Below are 17,148 nucleotides of genomic sequence, written 5' to 3'. Positions count from 1 at the left end.
TCTAAGGAATTTGTAGCATTAGCAGGAAAGGATTAACTTCCGAGTTTTCAAATTCTCTTCTTAATGCGACTGACTGAACTTCTAGGTCTTATATGCGTGGCAGCATTATGCCGGCCGAGATTCACGGGTGAAGACAGACACCAGAACACCATTCTGTTCCTGTTTGTGATCTTATCAAATATCACTATGATTGCACTATTTTTGTCTTTTACTTGCACCGTGCCTGGCATCGCATTTGGCATCATCCGAGTGGAGAGAGCATCCCCCGACAAATGACGCAAAAGGGTGGCTTTGGCCAGCGCGTCTGACCACTGGCCATATTCTCGGTCGTTCTGAATGTGTGTCTTGAATTCCTCCCAGGAAACTGAGGAAGTGCCCGTGAATCGGCACATCAATTTAGGGGGGTTGGGGAGGATTTTGATGGGCCACATTTTGGTGTCCCCGGGGGTTTGCGGGATTAGCGTTGCCAAAGTTTGGGTACACAGGGGGGTTAGCAAGATTGGGAGGGGCAGCAAAGGGATTGCGCGCCTGGGGAGCAGCCGGGACTCCCTGGGCCGCAGGCATAGTGGCTTTTGGCACAGCAGGGTAAGCGGCATACTGGGGAAAAGCTCGAGGGGCATATAAGGGGACCGGAGCGAACGGGTTGATAAACTGGGCTGCGTAGGCAGGGGCATGGGCGAGCGGGTTAAACACTGGAGGAGCGGCGGCCTGAGCGAACGGGTTAATCGCCTGAGGGGCGGCGGCGGCCGCAGGGTTGGAAAAAAGGGGTTCGCAGGCCGGGGGGGGGGGGGCATAAAAGGGGTTAAGGTTACCCGGCATGTTATTGGCGGGCTGGCCCCGCTGTTGGCGGGCAGGCACAGGACGGGGGCGGTTAAAAACGACAACCTCATCGTTAGGAATAGTGTCAGTGTCGCTAGTGTCCGACATGGTTAGGTTGGAAGGGGGAAGGGGGCGGAACACAGAAGACAGTCAGAGCGGGAGAGGGTAGGAGATCAGATGCAGGTGTGGATAAGTGGGGAATGAGGTACAGATGTACTGGGCGTTAGTAGATGACGCAACCGGTGGGGACGGAAGAGATATAGGAGCAGAGGGGCAATAAATCAGAAGAAAGATGACACGGAGCGATTACGTGGAAGAGGACGGCGGTGCTGACAAAGCAGGGTGGAGGGGAAACAGATGGGAGAGGGTAAGAAAAACAAACCAAGCGCACGAAGAGGCAGGATGTACCGCAGAAGACGAAGGAAAGATGACACCACTCACAGCGAAGTCATGAAACCAATCAGATAAGGGAAGTGCGGTATGGTGACAAACACAAGTGGGTGGCAGCCAGGACAATAGTTAGAAAGATGAGTAAGCAAACAGCAACCAGACGGAGAGAGCGGAAGGAAAACAACCTAAAGACACCGAGATGCAGGATTTCCGGACAGAAGATGAGCAGAGGTCGTTAAAAAGTCATGAAACGATGGGTACCAACAGATAAGTGACGCGGCACAGGAAACAGATGGGGCGATGGTGGGGAAACTGACGGAACGATTGGCAACCGATGGAAACGATGAGGCTGAACTAGGGAACGGAAGACCGAACTTTTCAGGACTAGAATGGAACAAAATCAGGCAGGGGCGCTTTATAGGACAAATACATAGTGCCAAGCTCGGGAGACGAACGGCAGCTTACGCAGAAAATTTAACAGGGGGGGGTGGATCAATGGCAAGTTCGAATCGCACAAACGAATAAGCGGCACGGTAAACCCGCCGCAAAAAGAATGTGACTCACAAGAACCAAAAGCGGCACAAGTTGACGGGAGGGCACAATTTTTAAAGTTAGCGAGGGGAGGAATGCGCCCCGGAACAATGAAAGTCGGACGGAAGTTTGGCAAAGGCGTCGGATTTAGGGAAAAGTACGACGGGACTATCTCCGAAAACACAGAAGGTTAACTGACCATCAAACGTTAAGCTCAGAATGACTGCGAGAAAACCTCACCCGAGTGAACGGCACTAAAGGGAACAATCTGGCACCGAGCGCTACGGAACTAGACGGAAAATGATTTAAAAGTTGACCTAGAACCCGAACTCCGGACAGGCGAACGAATACGGCACGAAAAACGAACTTGCACAAAATATGGACGGGCAGAAAGGAGACTGCACGGAAAAGTACTTTTCGGACGGGAGGACCAGAACAACACGGAAAAAGTAGGTTCAAGAACTAGGTTAGGGGGTCGAGAATCCGACCGACCCAGAAACGGCAACTTTAAGCAAGTGGGAACCGAACGAATGAGAAGAGTCAGGCGAAACAAATTTAGCAGAATTTGGCGGTGAAAGGTCGCGAAACGCGTTTCACAAAAATATCAAAACCGACGGAATTTTGCACCGACAAAAGCACACACAGCGGAAACAATAAATTTTACCACAGCCGACTACAATTACCGTGAAAAGAAAAAAACTAGCGGGACTTCGAACCGGCAAAAAGAACTGTTTCAGGGGCAGGGAGAGTCTAGAGCAAGGTTGAACACAGGGCCGGGGTCAATAGCGTGGCGACAGAGGAGATTACAAATTACACAAACATCGAATAGGAAAGGATAAAGTGACCCGTACGAACAGCGCAGAGTTTCAAAACGATTTCGGTGTGGGAACTATTTGTCACATATGTCTAGCAGTAGGATTTGGGCTCTTAAACTAGGTAGGTTGTTACACTAATTCACCACACCAAGCCAAGGTTCAATTCTCGTTCCAACTATGTTTATTCGTCACAGGTCACCTTAGTTTACAACAATAGGAAAGTTTATTGCAAATTCATGCCCAAGGGCTAATTGCAAGAACATAATAACAACAGTAAACAGTAGAATGATAATAAGTGATGCTAATGCTACTTTATATATACATTTGCAGTTATTGTTGGGTTTGACTTCTTTTCCGTGTGCAGTGGAGTATGAAATGGCCGACATTTTGAGATATATATGAATTGGGAGGTGTTAATAGAAATGCAGTTTTTAGTAGGCTGGGAAGGTAAATAAAGCTGGGGAACATTTTGGTGACCATTTCAAATAACTGATCTCTTTCGGTGCTATAATGAGGGCAGTGACAAATAAAGTGCATGTCATCCTCCACTGCGTTTCCTGTACAATATTTACATATTCTGTCGTTAACAGGCAATTGTTTGTATCTACCCTTTTCTATTTCTAATGTATGAGCGCTAACTCTAAGCTTACATGTGGCAGATCTAACATCGAAGTCTTTGATGTGAAGATAACGTTCCATTGTGTATACAGGTTTCAGATGTCTATAAAATCTTAGCTTACCGACATCAACAGAGAGATTGTAAAGAAAGGTTTGGATATACATGTCAGAGAGTCTACTTCTAAGTAATGTACATATGTGTTGCTTATCGAGATCGACGTTGTCGTTATGCCAGATATATGAGAAACCACTGCGGTCAAGTATTTCTTTCACATGGTGTAGCACATTTTTCTTGTGACCAAGCATTAACCAAGTTTTTGAGATAGTAAAGCGTCGACTTGTAGGGGATGTGTATTAGCGTCTAGTTGCCTCAGTCTTAACCAATATTTGACTAGGCGTACCGATACGTCTGTGTCTAGTGACAGTCTACCGAGCTCTGCTTTGCATGCTCCGTTGCTAGCGTTTCTGTGTACCCCAAGAATGTTTTTACAAAAGCGATTATGGACAGTTTCAATAGGACAGTTGTCATTTGAAAAATCTTTTCCCCAGATTTCACAACCATATAACATTATTGATTTGATGCACACGTCGAAGATCCTTAGTAAAGCTTTTAATGAGATTTGAGAGCGGATAAGAGATTTGATGCTAAAAACAGCTTTGCGAGCTTTTAAAGCAAGTTGTTTCTTAGCTAGTGAGAAACTGCCAGATTCTTTGTATTTCTATATATGCGCCCTGTTTTGTTAAAAATTACAATTTTGGTCTTTTTCAGGTTAACCTGGAGTTTCCATTTTGTACAGAAAGTGTTTAGTTTGTCAAGGGCACATTGGAGTCCTTTCTCGGTTTCCGAGAAAATTACGACATCATCTGCATAGAGCAAGCAGGAAATGAATAAATTATGTAGGGAAGGTGGCACGCATTCTGGACTATCTAAAATCTTAACTAAATCATTTATGAACAGGTTGAATAGGGTCGGGCTGAGGTTACAGCCCTGCCTCACACCTTTGTCCGTGACGAAGGGTGGTGTTAGACCAGAGGAGGTTTTGATGCATGTTTGCGGGTTAGAATACATTGATTTTATAAGACTGTAAAATTTGCCGCCTACTCCCGAGGTGAGTAGTTTGTATCGCAGACCTTCGCGCCATACACAATCGAAGGCTTTTTTAAAGTCGACGAAACAGGCATAAAGACGTTTGTTATTATTAGTATACTTAGAAATTAGAGAATCGATAACGAAGAGATCCCTAAAGCCTGCTTGGTTCGGAAAGATAAGTGCCTGCTCGTCTAAGAAGTTGGTGAGGCGGGTGTTCAGGATTGTTGTAAACAGTTTGGCCAGGCAGCTTGTGACAGAAATCCCCCTGTAATTGTTTGGATCGTCTTTGGCACCGCCCTTGTGAATAGCTACTATGTGACTTGTGCACCATTGCTGGGGGAAATAGCCGGAAGAGATGAATAGGTTGAAGAGTTTTGATTAATTAGAAACTTTATTCGCAAAATCATGCCCGAAGGCTAATTGCTTTTACAATTAAGAATAAAACACATTGCAATACAGTAACAGGAGACAGGTAACAACTGTCTGGAAAAATCTTCTACTTCTACTACTACGCTAGCTATTATGGGGTTCGACTTCTTCTTTGAAGGCAGTGGATAATGAATAGTCCCACATTCTGCATAATTAGTGGGTTTTGTGATCTAAGTAGAAATGCAGTTTTTTTGTGATCTTCTAAATGACGAAAGGATGGAGAAATTGTTGTAACCGTCCGAAATAATCTGTTTCTTTCGGTCTCATAGTGAGGACACTGGCTAACAAAATGTATTTTTTTATTTTCCACTGCATTCATTGTACAATATTTACATAATCTCTCGTACACAGGTAGTTTTCTATAGCGGCCTTTTTCTATCTCTAGTGGATGCGCACTTATTCTGATCTTACACATGGCAGCTCGTTCGTCAAATTCATTGTGGTATAGGTATTTTTCCATAGAGTAGTCGGATTTGAGAGTCTTATAAAATCTTAGCTTGCCGTTATCTACAGACAATTGGTGAAAGAACGTTTGAACATACATATCGGTTAGTCTTCCCTTCAACAATGTACATATATTCTTGTTGTCTAGAGTACAGTGGTTGTTGTTCCATAAAAAAGAATAGCCTGCATTGTTAATTATTTCTTTGACATGGTGTAGCCAGCTTTTCTTACTACTATTTCCCATATTGTGTTGCTGACAGAGTAATGCATCTACCTGTAAGGGGTGTGTGAGAGTATCCAGTTGTTTGAGTCTTAACCAATATTTAACTACACGGACGGATACATCTATATCTGTTGGGAACAACCCAAGTTCTGCCCTACTTGCTAGGTTACTAGAATTCCTGTGCACACCAAGGATACTTTTACAGAAGCGGTTCTGAGTTATCTCTACAGGACAATTGTCATTTAAGTAATCTTTACCCCGGATCTCACAGGCGTATAACATTATAGATTTGATGCACGCATCAAAGAGTTTGAGTAAGGCCTTGGGGGACAAGGAGGTGCGGATAAGGGGTTTAAGACTAAATACTGCTTTACGAGCTTTTAAAGATAATTGTTTTTTGGCTAAAGAATAACTGCCGGACGAGGACATAATTAGACCTAGGTAGGTATATGAGCTTGTGATTTGTATATTTTCTGCGCCGAAGGAAAATTTGGTGTTCTTGAATGTTCTTCCTGTTTTGTTGAAAATCATCACTTTGGTTTTCTTCAGGTTTACTTGAATGTTCCATTTCTCACAAAATGAGTTTAGTTTGTTTAGCGCACATTGTAACCCTGTTTTCGATTCCGAAAACATCACAACGTCATCTGCATAAAGCAAACAAGATACGAGTAAATTATGTTAGGTGGGTGGGGCACAATCAATGTCGTCTAAGTCATTAACTAGGTCGTTTATGAATATGTTAAAGAGGGTTGGACTGAGGTTGCATCCTTGTCTGACTCCTTTGTCAGTAACAAACAATGGTGTGAGGCCAGCTGACGTTTTGACACAAGTCTGTGGGTTGGTGTACATAGATTTGATTAAACTGTAGAATTTACCACCTATTCCTGAGCTGAGTAGTTTATACCGCAGTCCTTCGCGCCAAACGCTATCGAAAGCTTTACGGAAATCGACAAAGCATGCATAAAGACGTTTATTGGCGTTAGTGTATTTAGATATTAATGTATCGATGACGAAGAGGTTGTCGTTAGTTCCAAAGTTTTTTTTCTCAAGCCGGCCTGGTTAGGGGAAATGAGGTTATGTTCATCTAGATAATTAGTAAGACGTGTGTTTATTACAGCTGTGAATAACTTCGCGAGGCAGCTAATAACTGAGATACCCCGATAATTGTTGGGATCTTCTTTAGGTCCACCTTTATGCAGTGGAACGATGTGGCTTACGCGCCATTGTTGGGGAAAGTGTCCGGATAAAAGAAACAAATTGAATAATTTGGTGAGGGGTTTGACAAGGACAGGAGATGCGGATTTTAGCATCTCATTAAGGATAAGATCGTTGCCTGAGGCTTTGTTATTCTTTAATTGAGTGATTGCTTGCATAATTTCCTGCTGTAATATTATGGTATCTTAACAATTTAGGCTTTCGGACTGTTTTTCTAATTCTAATAATTTATTTACTATCTGAGTATGAAAATGATTGTTGAATTCTGGGGACTTAGATGTACTGTCTTTTCCGTACATCCCTTGGAAGTGTTCGTGGAGTTCCTGTTTGTTAATTGTGTCTTCCACAGGGATGGAATCATTTGTTTTGAACTGTTTAACCAGCTCCCAAAAGGCTGACGGGTTGTTGCCCGAGTAAGAATTAAGTTGATGGAGAATGTTGTTTTTATAGGTAATTTTAGTTTTCCGTATAAGTCGGGTGTATTCCTTTTTTCTTCTAAAATATAGGCCTCTGATAAAAGGGTCCCTAGGGTTTTTCGACAGGAGCTTGCCAAGGTCTTTTAGTTTCTTTCTGGCAGAAGCACAGTTCTTAGTAAACCATTTCTTTTTGTTTTTGTGTTTGTTGCGGGAATGGGTTGCTTGCCTTGTACGGCGAAGAACTAGTGATTTTTTGCCTGCCTCTTGTAGAGGAGAAACTAGGTCATTCAAAGCGGCGTCAAGAGAGTTTGGGGTTGCCTCGTAGCTCCTGTTGAGGAAGTTTTCCATGGCGCAGGTAAATTCGAGGCTATTTACTGTTTCTAGAAACTTTTGTTTGGAGTCAGCTCTCCATACAAATTTACAATGTGGCCGAGTAGACAATGTGTTAGTAGTCTGTTCAGACAGTCGGTTAGCATTGCTATGTAAAATTAGGGAGAGTTTACAATGGTCGGAGAGTGGGGTTAGCGGGTGAACATAGAAAAATGAGATTTTATGGAGGAGAATGTTTTCACTAGCTAGAACGTAATCTACAGCACTAGAGCCATTGGGTTGATAGCATGTGGGTTTACCTAATACGTCTCCGGGGGTCCTACCATTTAATATTCTTAATTTGCTGTTTATGCATACCTCAATCAAGTTTTTGCCGAATGGGGTGGGGTTACCTAGATCCATATTATTCCGTGGAAACGGGTGGTCAAAACTGTAGTTTTTGGGAAGACTATCTGCGGGACAATCATCAACTATGTGGTCTTTTAAGTTCCCAACACGGTCATTGAAATCCCCCCCCCCCCGACTATAACCTCACCATGGCAACTGTATAAAGCAATCTCTTCCTCTAAAATATCGAAGACATCATATGTCCTGTTAGCATGGACTGTAGATCGGTTAGGACTGGTGTATATAGATGCTAAATAAATATCTCCGTCGGTACTTAGAAGCTGTTTGTCAATTTTCACCCATAAGATATCTTCAGTTTTGCTTTCTAATTTTGAGACGAATTTGCTATATTGTTTTTTGAAGAGAAATACTATGCCACCAGAATTACGTCTAGCTTTTTTTTTACTTCTTTCTGGTGCTACAAAAATAAAGAAGATTAGGGAAATTAAGCTCACCTGTGTGCCACGTCTCAAGTAGAGAGAAAAAGTCGAACCCTTCTATTTCATTAATAAAGTAACTATCATCTACTTTCTTTCCTAGTCCGTGAATGCTCCAGAATCCAAACGAAAAACCATGACTCTTTCGAAAGTATTTCTTCCTAATCTTGCTACTACAATGGCTTTTGGAGACAGGTCTAGAGTTCATGTTTCTCGTGTTGATTGTCATGTTTTCCGGGCGGCACATCAGTTGCAGCCTTAAGGTCGTCTTTGTCCGGAGAATGTTCCATACGGTCCGTTGTTACGGTAGGGCGGTGGTGGTGGGGGTAATCCAAACCACATCGGGTTTAATGGAAAGCCATACGCTTCAGATAGGGATGGCCAATCCCTGTTCCACTCGGTATACATGGGGGAGGGGTGGTAAGGACCAGGTGCGGGGAGAGGGCCGGCAGGGTATTGGCCGATGGGTTTCGGCGCCTGCATGTACCCTTGGATGGGCGGTTCCTGCCTGCCATGTCTGGGTGTGTGGAGCTGATCAGGCCAGTCCCCGCGTTGGCCAGAGTTTTGTGGAGCGCGTCCTTGTTGACCTTCTCGTGTGCGCGGCATGTTAGGCTTTGTGTTATTCTGGCCCTTGGGGTGCTCGCATGTGCTGTAATGCCGCCGCGAAGTGGTCGATGAGTTGCCCCCGTTGTCCTGGTGTCTTCGACTAGTGTTTTCCAGGTTCCTTGGTTGCAGTCCGAGGGGCTGTGTGGCTTGCTTTTTAATGTTGTAGGCAAGCACTCGGACGCCGTCGGAGTTCAGGTGATATCCGTCCCGCTCGAACATCGCCTTGTTGTAGTCATCATTGCTCCAGAGCTTTGCGTGGCTGACAAAAGTGAAGGAGGGGTTTGCGTGGCATCTGCCCCGTAGGTGGTTGTTGACGTCCAGAGTGTTGTTGTTGACTTCTAGGTTTTGTCTGGAGCCTCTCCTGGGCGGTACAGCTGAAATAACCACCTCAGCGTTCGGGAACAGGGACTGTGTGGAGCTGATCATAGTGTCGAAATCGTCGACAATCTCTTCCTTAGACTTGGCCACCACATCATTAGTTCCAACATGGAAGATGACTGTACTCAGTGGGGATTTGTCCTTGGATAGTTCCTCCAGAGTGGACAACGTGTCTGGCAGGGTAGGGGCCCAGTATGGCTTCGGTACGTCAGCCGTTGGGCTTAGCAGGGCTGGCTTGAGCTTCTGGGCATTAGAATCTCCGATTATCACCACGCGTTTTCTAGATCTCTTCTGACTGAGGTTCTCGGGGTGCGAAGTTGTGTGACCCTTGCTGCTGGTAAGAGATTTTATCAAGGTTTTTGGATCCGTTTCTAGGTCTAGCTCTGTAGGGCTGGCCCTCTGCAGGTTTAGGGAGTCTTGCAGTGCGTCGAACCGGTTGGAGGTGGCCACGGCGTACTCCAGCACTGTGTTTTGTTTGCGTGGAACCTGCTCGTCGATCGCAGACGTTACATTGTCCAGGATGACGTCTTTCATGTTAGCCACTTTCACTTTCAGGCTACTCTGACAGATTTTCATCTCGCTCATGTCCTTTTGAAAGTCCGATGACTTGGATTGGAGGGTACTGATCTGTTGTTCAAGGTGTTGCACACAGTTGCGTAGTTTGTTGTTCTCGTCTCTTAGTTTCAGGATCTCAGTCACCGCCGGTGTTACGGGTGTGTTAGGGTCTGTCGGTAGCCGTTTGAAGATGGTATTCAGCTGACTTGACACGTTGGTTTCAAAGGCATTTGACTGAACCTTCAGGGAAGCAAGGCTAGTCTCCAGTTCTAGCACTGCTGACTGTAGCTTTTCCAATTTCTCACAGTTTGTAGGCTGGCTGTCTTTTGTTGTGTATTTTCCGTGATTTGCATGTTTGGCTGCGCTATTGTCTGTCACTGTGGGGTCCACATGGTCGTCGTCTACATGTGAACTGTGATCTGTGTTCGCCTTCTTGGCTGCCATTGTTTTGTCCGCTGTGGTGGCGCGAGTGTTAATTGGTGGGTCGCTCGGCATTGTACTTGAAGTGTCCCGCGGAATGTGACAGTTGATACAGTGATATTGCTCGTCTGTATTTCTGAGAGTAGATTTGGTTGCATCGTCTAGGCCGGTGCAGTTGAAGTGTGTCTAACTTGAGCAGGTACTGCAGCCGACAAACTCGTCCCCTTCTACTTCTCGTTTGTTACAGACGGCGCAGATAGTTTCTTCTAGGGGGGTTCCATCACACCTCTCGGTCATGTCTGACAACACCATCCCTTGCAGGATATTGTAGTGTGACACAATCCATAGCAAGTAGCTTGTGCCTTGTACCAGGAGCTGCTTGTTAGTGTCATATATTGTGACAGAGAGAGAGCCGAGTTCTGTTCCGAGACGCGTATCATTATCAGAGAAAGTGGTGCTGTACTGAACACCATTCACACCTCTATCCTTCCCCACGACGCCATAATAAGACTCACAAACAGTCTTCCACGACGATACAGACTCCTTAGGTATGTGCACAGTGATGCATGAAGTATTGTGAGTGACAGAGTAGCGATCCGGGCTGCGGAGGCAATCGGTAGGTTTGTCCGCGTGTGACTCGAAGTGTGAGAGAAAGGCCGAGCTTACCTCCTTGAACTCTTCTCCATATATGAACGTTCTTCTCTCGGCTGGCTTCAGCTTCTTCGCGGCTTCTCGTTCTTTGGTATACTCCTGTATGAATGATGCGTACGATCCATACACCTCGGAGAAAGTAGCCGACTCTGGGAGTTGAAGGAGCTCGTGGATCCGCCTGGAGGGAGTCGGGAACGCCGCCGCCATCTTGGGTGCTTGGTGTTCGGCAAAACCCACGCCGGAACCAAACTTAACGAAAACTAAGCTAAAACTTGCGTTAAAGATCTATAAAGTTCAATACTAGGTCAGAGTAACTTTAGAAACGATATAGTAACAAAATCCGGACTCAGTTTGACCTCAAAAAGTGATAAATTACAACATTAGTGCAGACTGAAGTTCACGCGTCCTGTCAGTCCGATCACGTGCCTCCATCAACAGACTTCACCTGATGCTATTTACGTTTAAATTCCTAAACTGTTTTCTTCTAGACACATTTAATGGTCGGTTAAATCTTAATTCCCATTTTCATACTTACCAAACTCGACAAAGTGCTCATTTCCATACTCCCCTTGTAAGAACGTCAATAGCACAATCCTCCGTAAAATACAAATGAGTCTCATTATAGAACAGCCTTCAGACAAACGTACGAACAATTTCCTCTTTTCTAAGTTTTAAAAATACTCTAAAAGCCCATATTATATACCACCCCAGCCCCTTGTATTAGATTCATATCTTCATTATTATTATTTTTTATGTACACTATTGTTTCATTATTGTTATTGCTTATTTTGCCTATGTTTGAATTATTATGATAACAATTCCTTATGTATATATGTATTATTTCATATCAATTTCATTTCATCTTAATGTATGTATACTACTGTTTCATTATTGTTATTGTATCATTTTGCCCATGTTTGAATTGTTTTGATAACAATTCCTTATGTATGTATGCCTTATTTCAATTCAAATATGTTTACTTTTGGTTAGTATAGAGGAGGAGGGCTTAGCATAAGCTAAATAAGCTTTTTTCCCTTCTCCTGCACCTGTTTTATTCATTATAAATTTATTATGCATAACCTTTTATTGCTGCTGTGCAAATAATAAACAAACAATACTAAATTTTGGTGTTATCAACAGTTACAATCATTTTTCAACACATTCATGTCATCATTTCACATTTTTGGCATATATTATGTGCGTTCAAACAGTCCTTGTTCAGTTCCCGGTGCCACCGGTTTGGCCTCAGGACACCAACAACAGCAGGCAGTGGTTGCCCCCCCTAGTGTGGCTAATTGGTCGGGCATGCCAGGTTTGATAGACAGGGGCACATGTCACAGGATTAGCTTCTTTAAAAACACTCATATCTTTCACATGGGGTGGGATATAATTATGAACTTAGTGTATTATGTTGGTCATCAATAAACTGTGGTTATAATCCCTTTAAAGGAAACTAAAAATGTGGTAAACAATTAGGTCTTTCAGCAACATCTAAGCTGTCAACTGACACCCCACTAAGAGGTAGGCGACACCACCAGCAGTGGCCAACCATATGCGCGGTGTGGCCAGAAGTTTGAATAGAAGATTATTCAGTTTTCTATCGTGCTTGTATGGATCAAGGATGTCGCATATTCTACCTCGGTTGGGTTAAGGCGGCCTAGGCTTAGGGAAAAGCAGTAATCTATACAAATTACTGAAACTTTTGATAGCTTGGTTGCGAGATGAAAAAGTTTCAGTAGTACTTAAAACACATTGATTAAAATGTACTTCTGTTTTTCTACTCTTAGATTTTGAGTTAAAAATGCAAAGTTTGGTTAAAAATTATCCGTTTATTTGATGAATCTACGCGCAGGCGGTGACAGCACCTTTCCTCATTATATTTTACAAGATGAGAGCCAAGCCTATACAATTTTAGTCCGAGGCTTTTTTTGTCTAAAATCAGTATTTTGTTTTGTTTGTGTCAAAACCAGAAGAAATGACAATTTATTTGCAACTTTTAGTTTAAAAATCGCCCTAGTAAGAAAAGTTAAACATTTATGAAAAATAGCCAAGGACGAATTTATATCAACAAAGCGATAATACGTAAACATGGATTACTCTAGACATCAGGTATGTTGTTTTCAGCGGCGCGTAAAACCGTTTAAGTCGCAAACCGTAAATAGAATTCGTTGCACGCGGGATTACAGGGGAAACATACAAATGGCCGCCGTTAACCCCGAATTCGAACACGCGTTCTATTCAACTGACGTGAAATCGAGCATGGTGGAATATAATTCGGGTTCGAAAAACCGTCTGGGGCCATTTTGCAGACACACGCCCGAACTTAAATATAAATACCAGCCTGGGATGCCTTAATATAACAGCGATTGCTGAATATTGTTCTGGATTACTAAATGGGTTTTAACTTCCTTGTTTTCTTAAAATGAAATAAGAAAGAACTTTAGTGGTACCGGAAATTGTTACCTGGGTACAAAAGGGTTATGAAGATTGTTTTATGGACCATATGGATGATGTGATCACATTTTATTGCCCAAGTGTAATTATCTTTAAAGTTATAATATAGCACATAAGTAACTGAAACAAAACTATGATTTTTAGTGGATAATGGTCAAATTGATTTCTGCTAATTACCCGTAGTTATTAGAGAATAACTAGATTTTAATTAGGCAGTTAGGTTATTCAGTAAGATATCAACTTGTGCAAATGTAAATATTTGTAGCTTTGACCATTATGCACATGAAAATCATAATTTCATTGCAGTAACTTGTACAAAAGTACTATATTATAACTTTAAAGATATTTACATTTGGGGCAATAAAATTTGATAACGCCATCCATATGGTCGGTAAAATTATATCCATTTCCCTTTTGTATCCAGGTATCTATATTTAGTACAACTACAGTTCTTTCTAAATGTCTTTGTAAGAAAATGATGGAAAGTTAAAATGCCAAATTAGTCAGTGAGGAAACCCTAGGTTAAATTTAATATGCAACGAAAAGACTGGAAAGTATACTTTCTGGATTGTCAAAATGTTACTTAATGGGCCTTTAATTAAAACTTAAGGTCTATGCGTCAATATTGAGCAAACTGATCAACTCAAAATTGACGATGTAATAACCGTGAGAGATTGCATATTATTGCAATTAAAATATACATGTAGCTATGCAGCAAAATTGGAAATGACTGAAGTCTATATTTTTTCATCATGACATTGCCAAATAAAACATAAGATGGTTTATTATTAAAGAAATACCAAATCTTTTAAAAATTTGGAGAAAAAAGTTTATCACATCAGCTGTCTTATTATCAAGAAAAAACTTAAACATCTTGACCTTCTTAGTGAGTTACTTTGTCTCAGAGGTTATGATTAACGTCTCAGGAGCGTTTTTGTGTTAAACCTTAGACCGTCTATCGTGTGGATATTACCCTGATGTGTTCTACATCTGAAGAGTTTCCCCATATATTGTACCTGCTACATTTTCTGTGCAAAAACTTTGACTTAACTTGAGTTATCATGTCGTGTGACTTAAAAAATAAGTCTGTTCTACTACATCAGAATTTGCAACAATCCAATCCAATAGGATTTATTTTTCTGAACGCTTTTTAATATATGGTACTGAGTTTATTCAACATCAATAGCAACATATTGATATATTGAATAAATTACACTGTTCTCTAACCCGAAAAAGGAAATAACTTAACAGAAATGTTCGGCTGTATCGCGAGGTCTTTCTGACCCAAGTGTTGTGGATATGTGACTTTTAGCCAAGTGTTACGTCAGCATTTGGTCAAAGTTCGTCAAAAGTCGGTACCACCCACTGTCACGATTGATCGAAGGTTGGTATGCTCTGATGTAGATGGCTTCTTTCATACCCCCTCTCAAAGTAATCCTGCTCTGTTCCCAAGATCTGAACCACTTCCAGTGATACAGTATGGCCAGGTGACGTCACACATGGCTAAAAAGTCACGTGTCCAAAGGACTTTGGTTATAACGCTGATGAAGACCGGGCGATTCAGTTGTTTCAGTTTATTTATTTAACCAGAAGATACACTCAGGTCATTCGGCCTGCTTTTCAGGTAGACCTGGGTACAATAAAAATGCAGAAACAATACAATGATAACAACACAGTACATAGCACATAATAGCCATACAGCAGTACAAATACAATATAATTACAATGAGTTTTTGAAGGCCGTTACAGTTCGGCGCTTTCTCTGTTCTATCGTGAGCTGGTTCCACAGCACTGGACCCTGGTACTACAGGCTCCCTTTGTATGCGTTAATGTTTGCCGGTGGAACAACCAGCATGTCAGGGTCCCAATTTGCCAAAGCGACGGTCACAACCCGCCGTACGTGCTTCTGCGTGCTGTCTACGTGCAAAAACGTGGGCAATCGTAGGGCATCCGTGCGTGGTGAGTAACACCTCCGTACGGAATCCTACGGATTTGGGAGCACGTAGACACGGCGTAGAACTTTAAGTGCATGTAAAACTCTTTCTACGTGCGGTCTGCGGTTTCACCACACGTGCGTGCGAGTACAAGCGACGTGCGTGCCCCGTACGTGCCGTGCGGAAGAAGCACGTGTGAGTACGGCCACCTTACGGTAAAGTTGCAATCGCACAGAGATCGTACGTTGTAAGCACGTACAACTCACTTACCACTTGCGCAACGTACAATGCAAGCAACCGCTCACGGCCAGACGTAACGTGCAGAACACACTCTTACACCTTGCGCAACCGTGCGATTGACGTGCGAGTGACGTGCGTCGACGCCACTCCTTCCCTACGTTTTCATTAAAAACGTAGCAGACGTAGCCTCCCAAAAACGTATGAACAAAAAGCACGTACGGCGGGTTGTGACCGTCGCTTAACTGGTTTACAGCTAACCGCGTCCCTTCTGTTCAACATTGGGGGTGGCAACCACTTACACATTTCAGACAAGTAAGGCGGAATTTTCTTGTTTAGTACTTTAAAAACAGTCACTAGTGTGTTTACTTCCACTATTCTTGATAGTGTTTCAATACCCGCCTCTGTTAATAGAGTTTCAGTAGGTACTCGGTCCTGCAAAGTTCTGCCGGTGATGATTCTGGCAGCACGGTTCAGCAGCCTGTTCAGTTGCTGTGTTCTTGTCTTGTTGCAGGTCAGTAGCGCTAGCAACCAGGCAGTGGCACAGTAGTCCAGATATGAATATAATAAAGTGTTGCACATAGTTTCTAGTTTGTAGTATACCAATGGTGACAAAGTTGAACATTTCTGGTAAGTTAATTTCTTTTTTTTTCGGTTGGAGAACATTTTATCTTTAAATGTATTTTACCAACTCAGATGCACTTTAATGCTAATATTGATAAATTTATAGACATGTTAGACACGTAAAAGATAAAATTTTAGCAATAAAATCAGTAACATCTGGGCCATCTCTCTTTGGCATAAATTATGGTAGTAAGCCTAATTATTCACATTTGAACAAGCTATGATATACCTCTTAGAGTCCATTCCAGGTCACCACGCGGGTTTTTCAATCATATTTCTAATATTTTCTAATTAGTTTCAAATAACTCGAAAATATTATAAATATTCTGAAATTATTATAAAAAATCTAAGTACCTGAGTAGCATGTTTTTGAAGATGTTAGAATCATTTGCAAAAATTTTGAAAGTGGCAACCAAATGGGATCTTAAAATGTTCACAAACACAATTTGAATTTTGAAAAGTTTCTAAATTTTCCAAAAAGAAGATTGCCTGTTATCAATGAAACGCTAATCCCCGATCCACAGGCCGCTGTTAATGTTTAGACCTCGCGCGGCGGGACGTCCGCGGCCGTCTGGACGGGCGGATCGCTTGGAAACCAGCGCCAGCCCCTTCGGCGATTTGACACATTTCCTACCGCACGTTCTTCGTATTTTTGTCGGTTTCACAAGCTTCAGCTTATTTATCGGGCTTGATTTCTAGCGCTGTTTTGTGTTTTACCGGCCAATGTTGGCACGGTGCGTATATATATATGGAAAAGTCCCATTGAAATCCAGCTCGGTAGACTTCCGGGTACCGCGGGTTATTTTTATATTGCTCGAACAACAAAATGACACTACAAATCGGCGCATAGAAATTGTCCCGAAAATTCTTTTAGAGTCTAATCACCCTTTTTCGATAGATCAAGGATGTTGCTAAGTAGTCGTAGAAAACACGTAGAAAGCAGCGAAAATGTGCCTCTTCGCGGATAAAGAAATTCTGCCGCGCTGCCGGCGCGATACCGCTTATCCAATCGGAGCGCAGGTCATGTGAGGTGAACCAATCAGAGCGTAGATCGCGCGCTGCTATTTACATATTAAAATTACAAAATGGCGCATGGTTTTTGTACAGCGATGTGGAGAACACGTTTTGCAAGTTTTTTATTCCGG

At 42.6% G+C, this 17,148-nt stretch overlaps 1 protein-coding gene across 1 annotated transcript; it reads right to left on the bottom strand.

The window, feature by feature from the left end:
• Positions 1-396: 396 nt before the first annotated feature.
• On the bottom strand, positions 397-927 carry LOC109471266 (oleosin-B6-like). Its single transcript, XM_019770549.1, has one exon. It carries the CDS (start codon positions 925-927, stop codon positions 397-399), a length of 531 nt encoding a protein of 176 aa, XP_019626108.1.
• Positions 928-17,148: the final 16,221 nt, after the last annotated feature.

This window comes from Branchiostoma belcheri, unplaced genomic scaffold (assembly GCF_001625305.1).
Source record: "Branchiostoma belcheri isolate BF01 breed outbred unplaced genomic scaffold, Haploidv18h27 scaffold244, whole genome shotgun sequence".
Classification (NCBI taxonomy): domain Eukaryota; kingdom Metazoa; phylum Chordata; class Leptocardii; order Amphioxiformes; family Branchiostomatidae; genus Branchiostoma; species Branchiostoma belcheri.
Note: the sequence above shows the minus strand (reverse complement) of the source record. Positions and strands in the feature narration are given on the sequence as shown.

Bases quoted from the DNA above. Each gene is read 5' to 3' on its own strand.
- LOC109471266 (XM_019770549.1), bottom strand. From the start codon at position 927: ATGTCGGACACTAGCGACACTGACACTATTCCTAACGATGAGGTTGTC.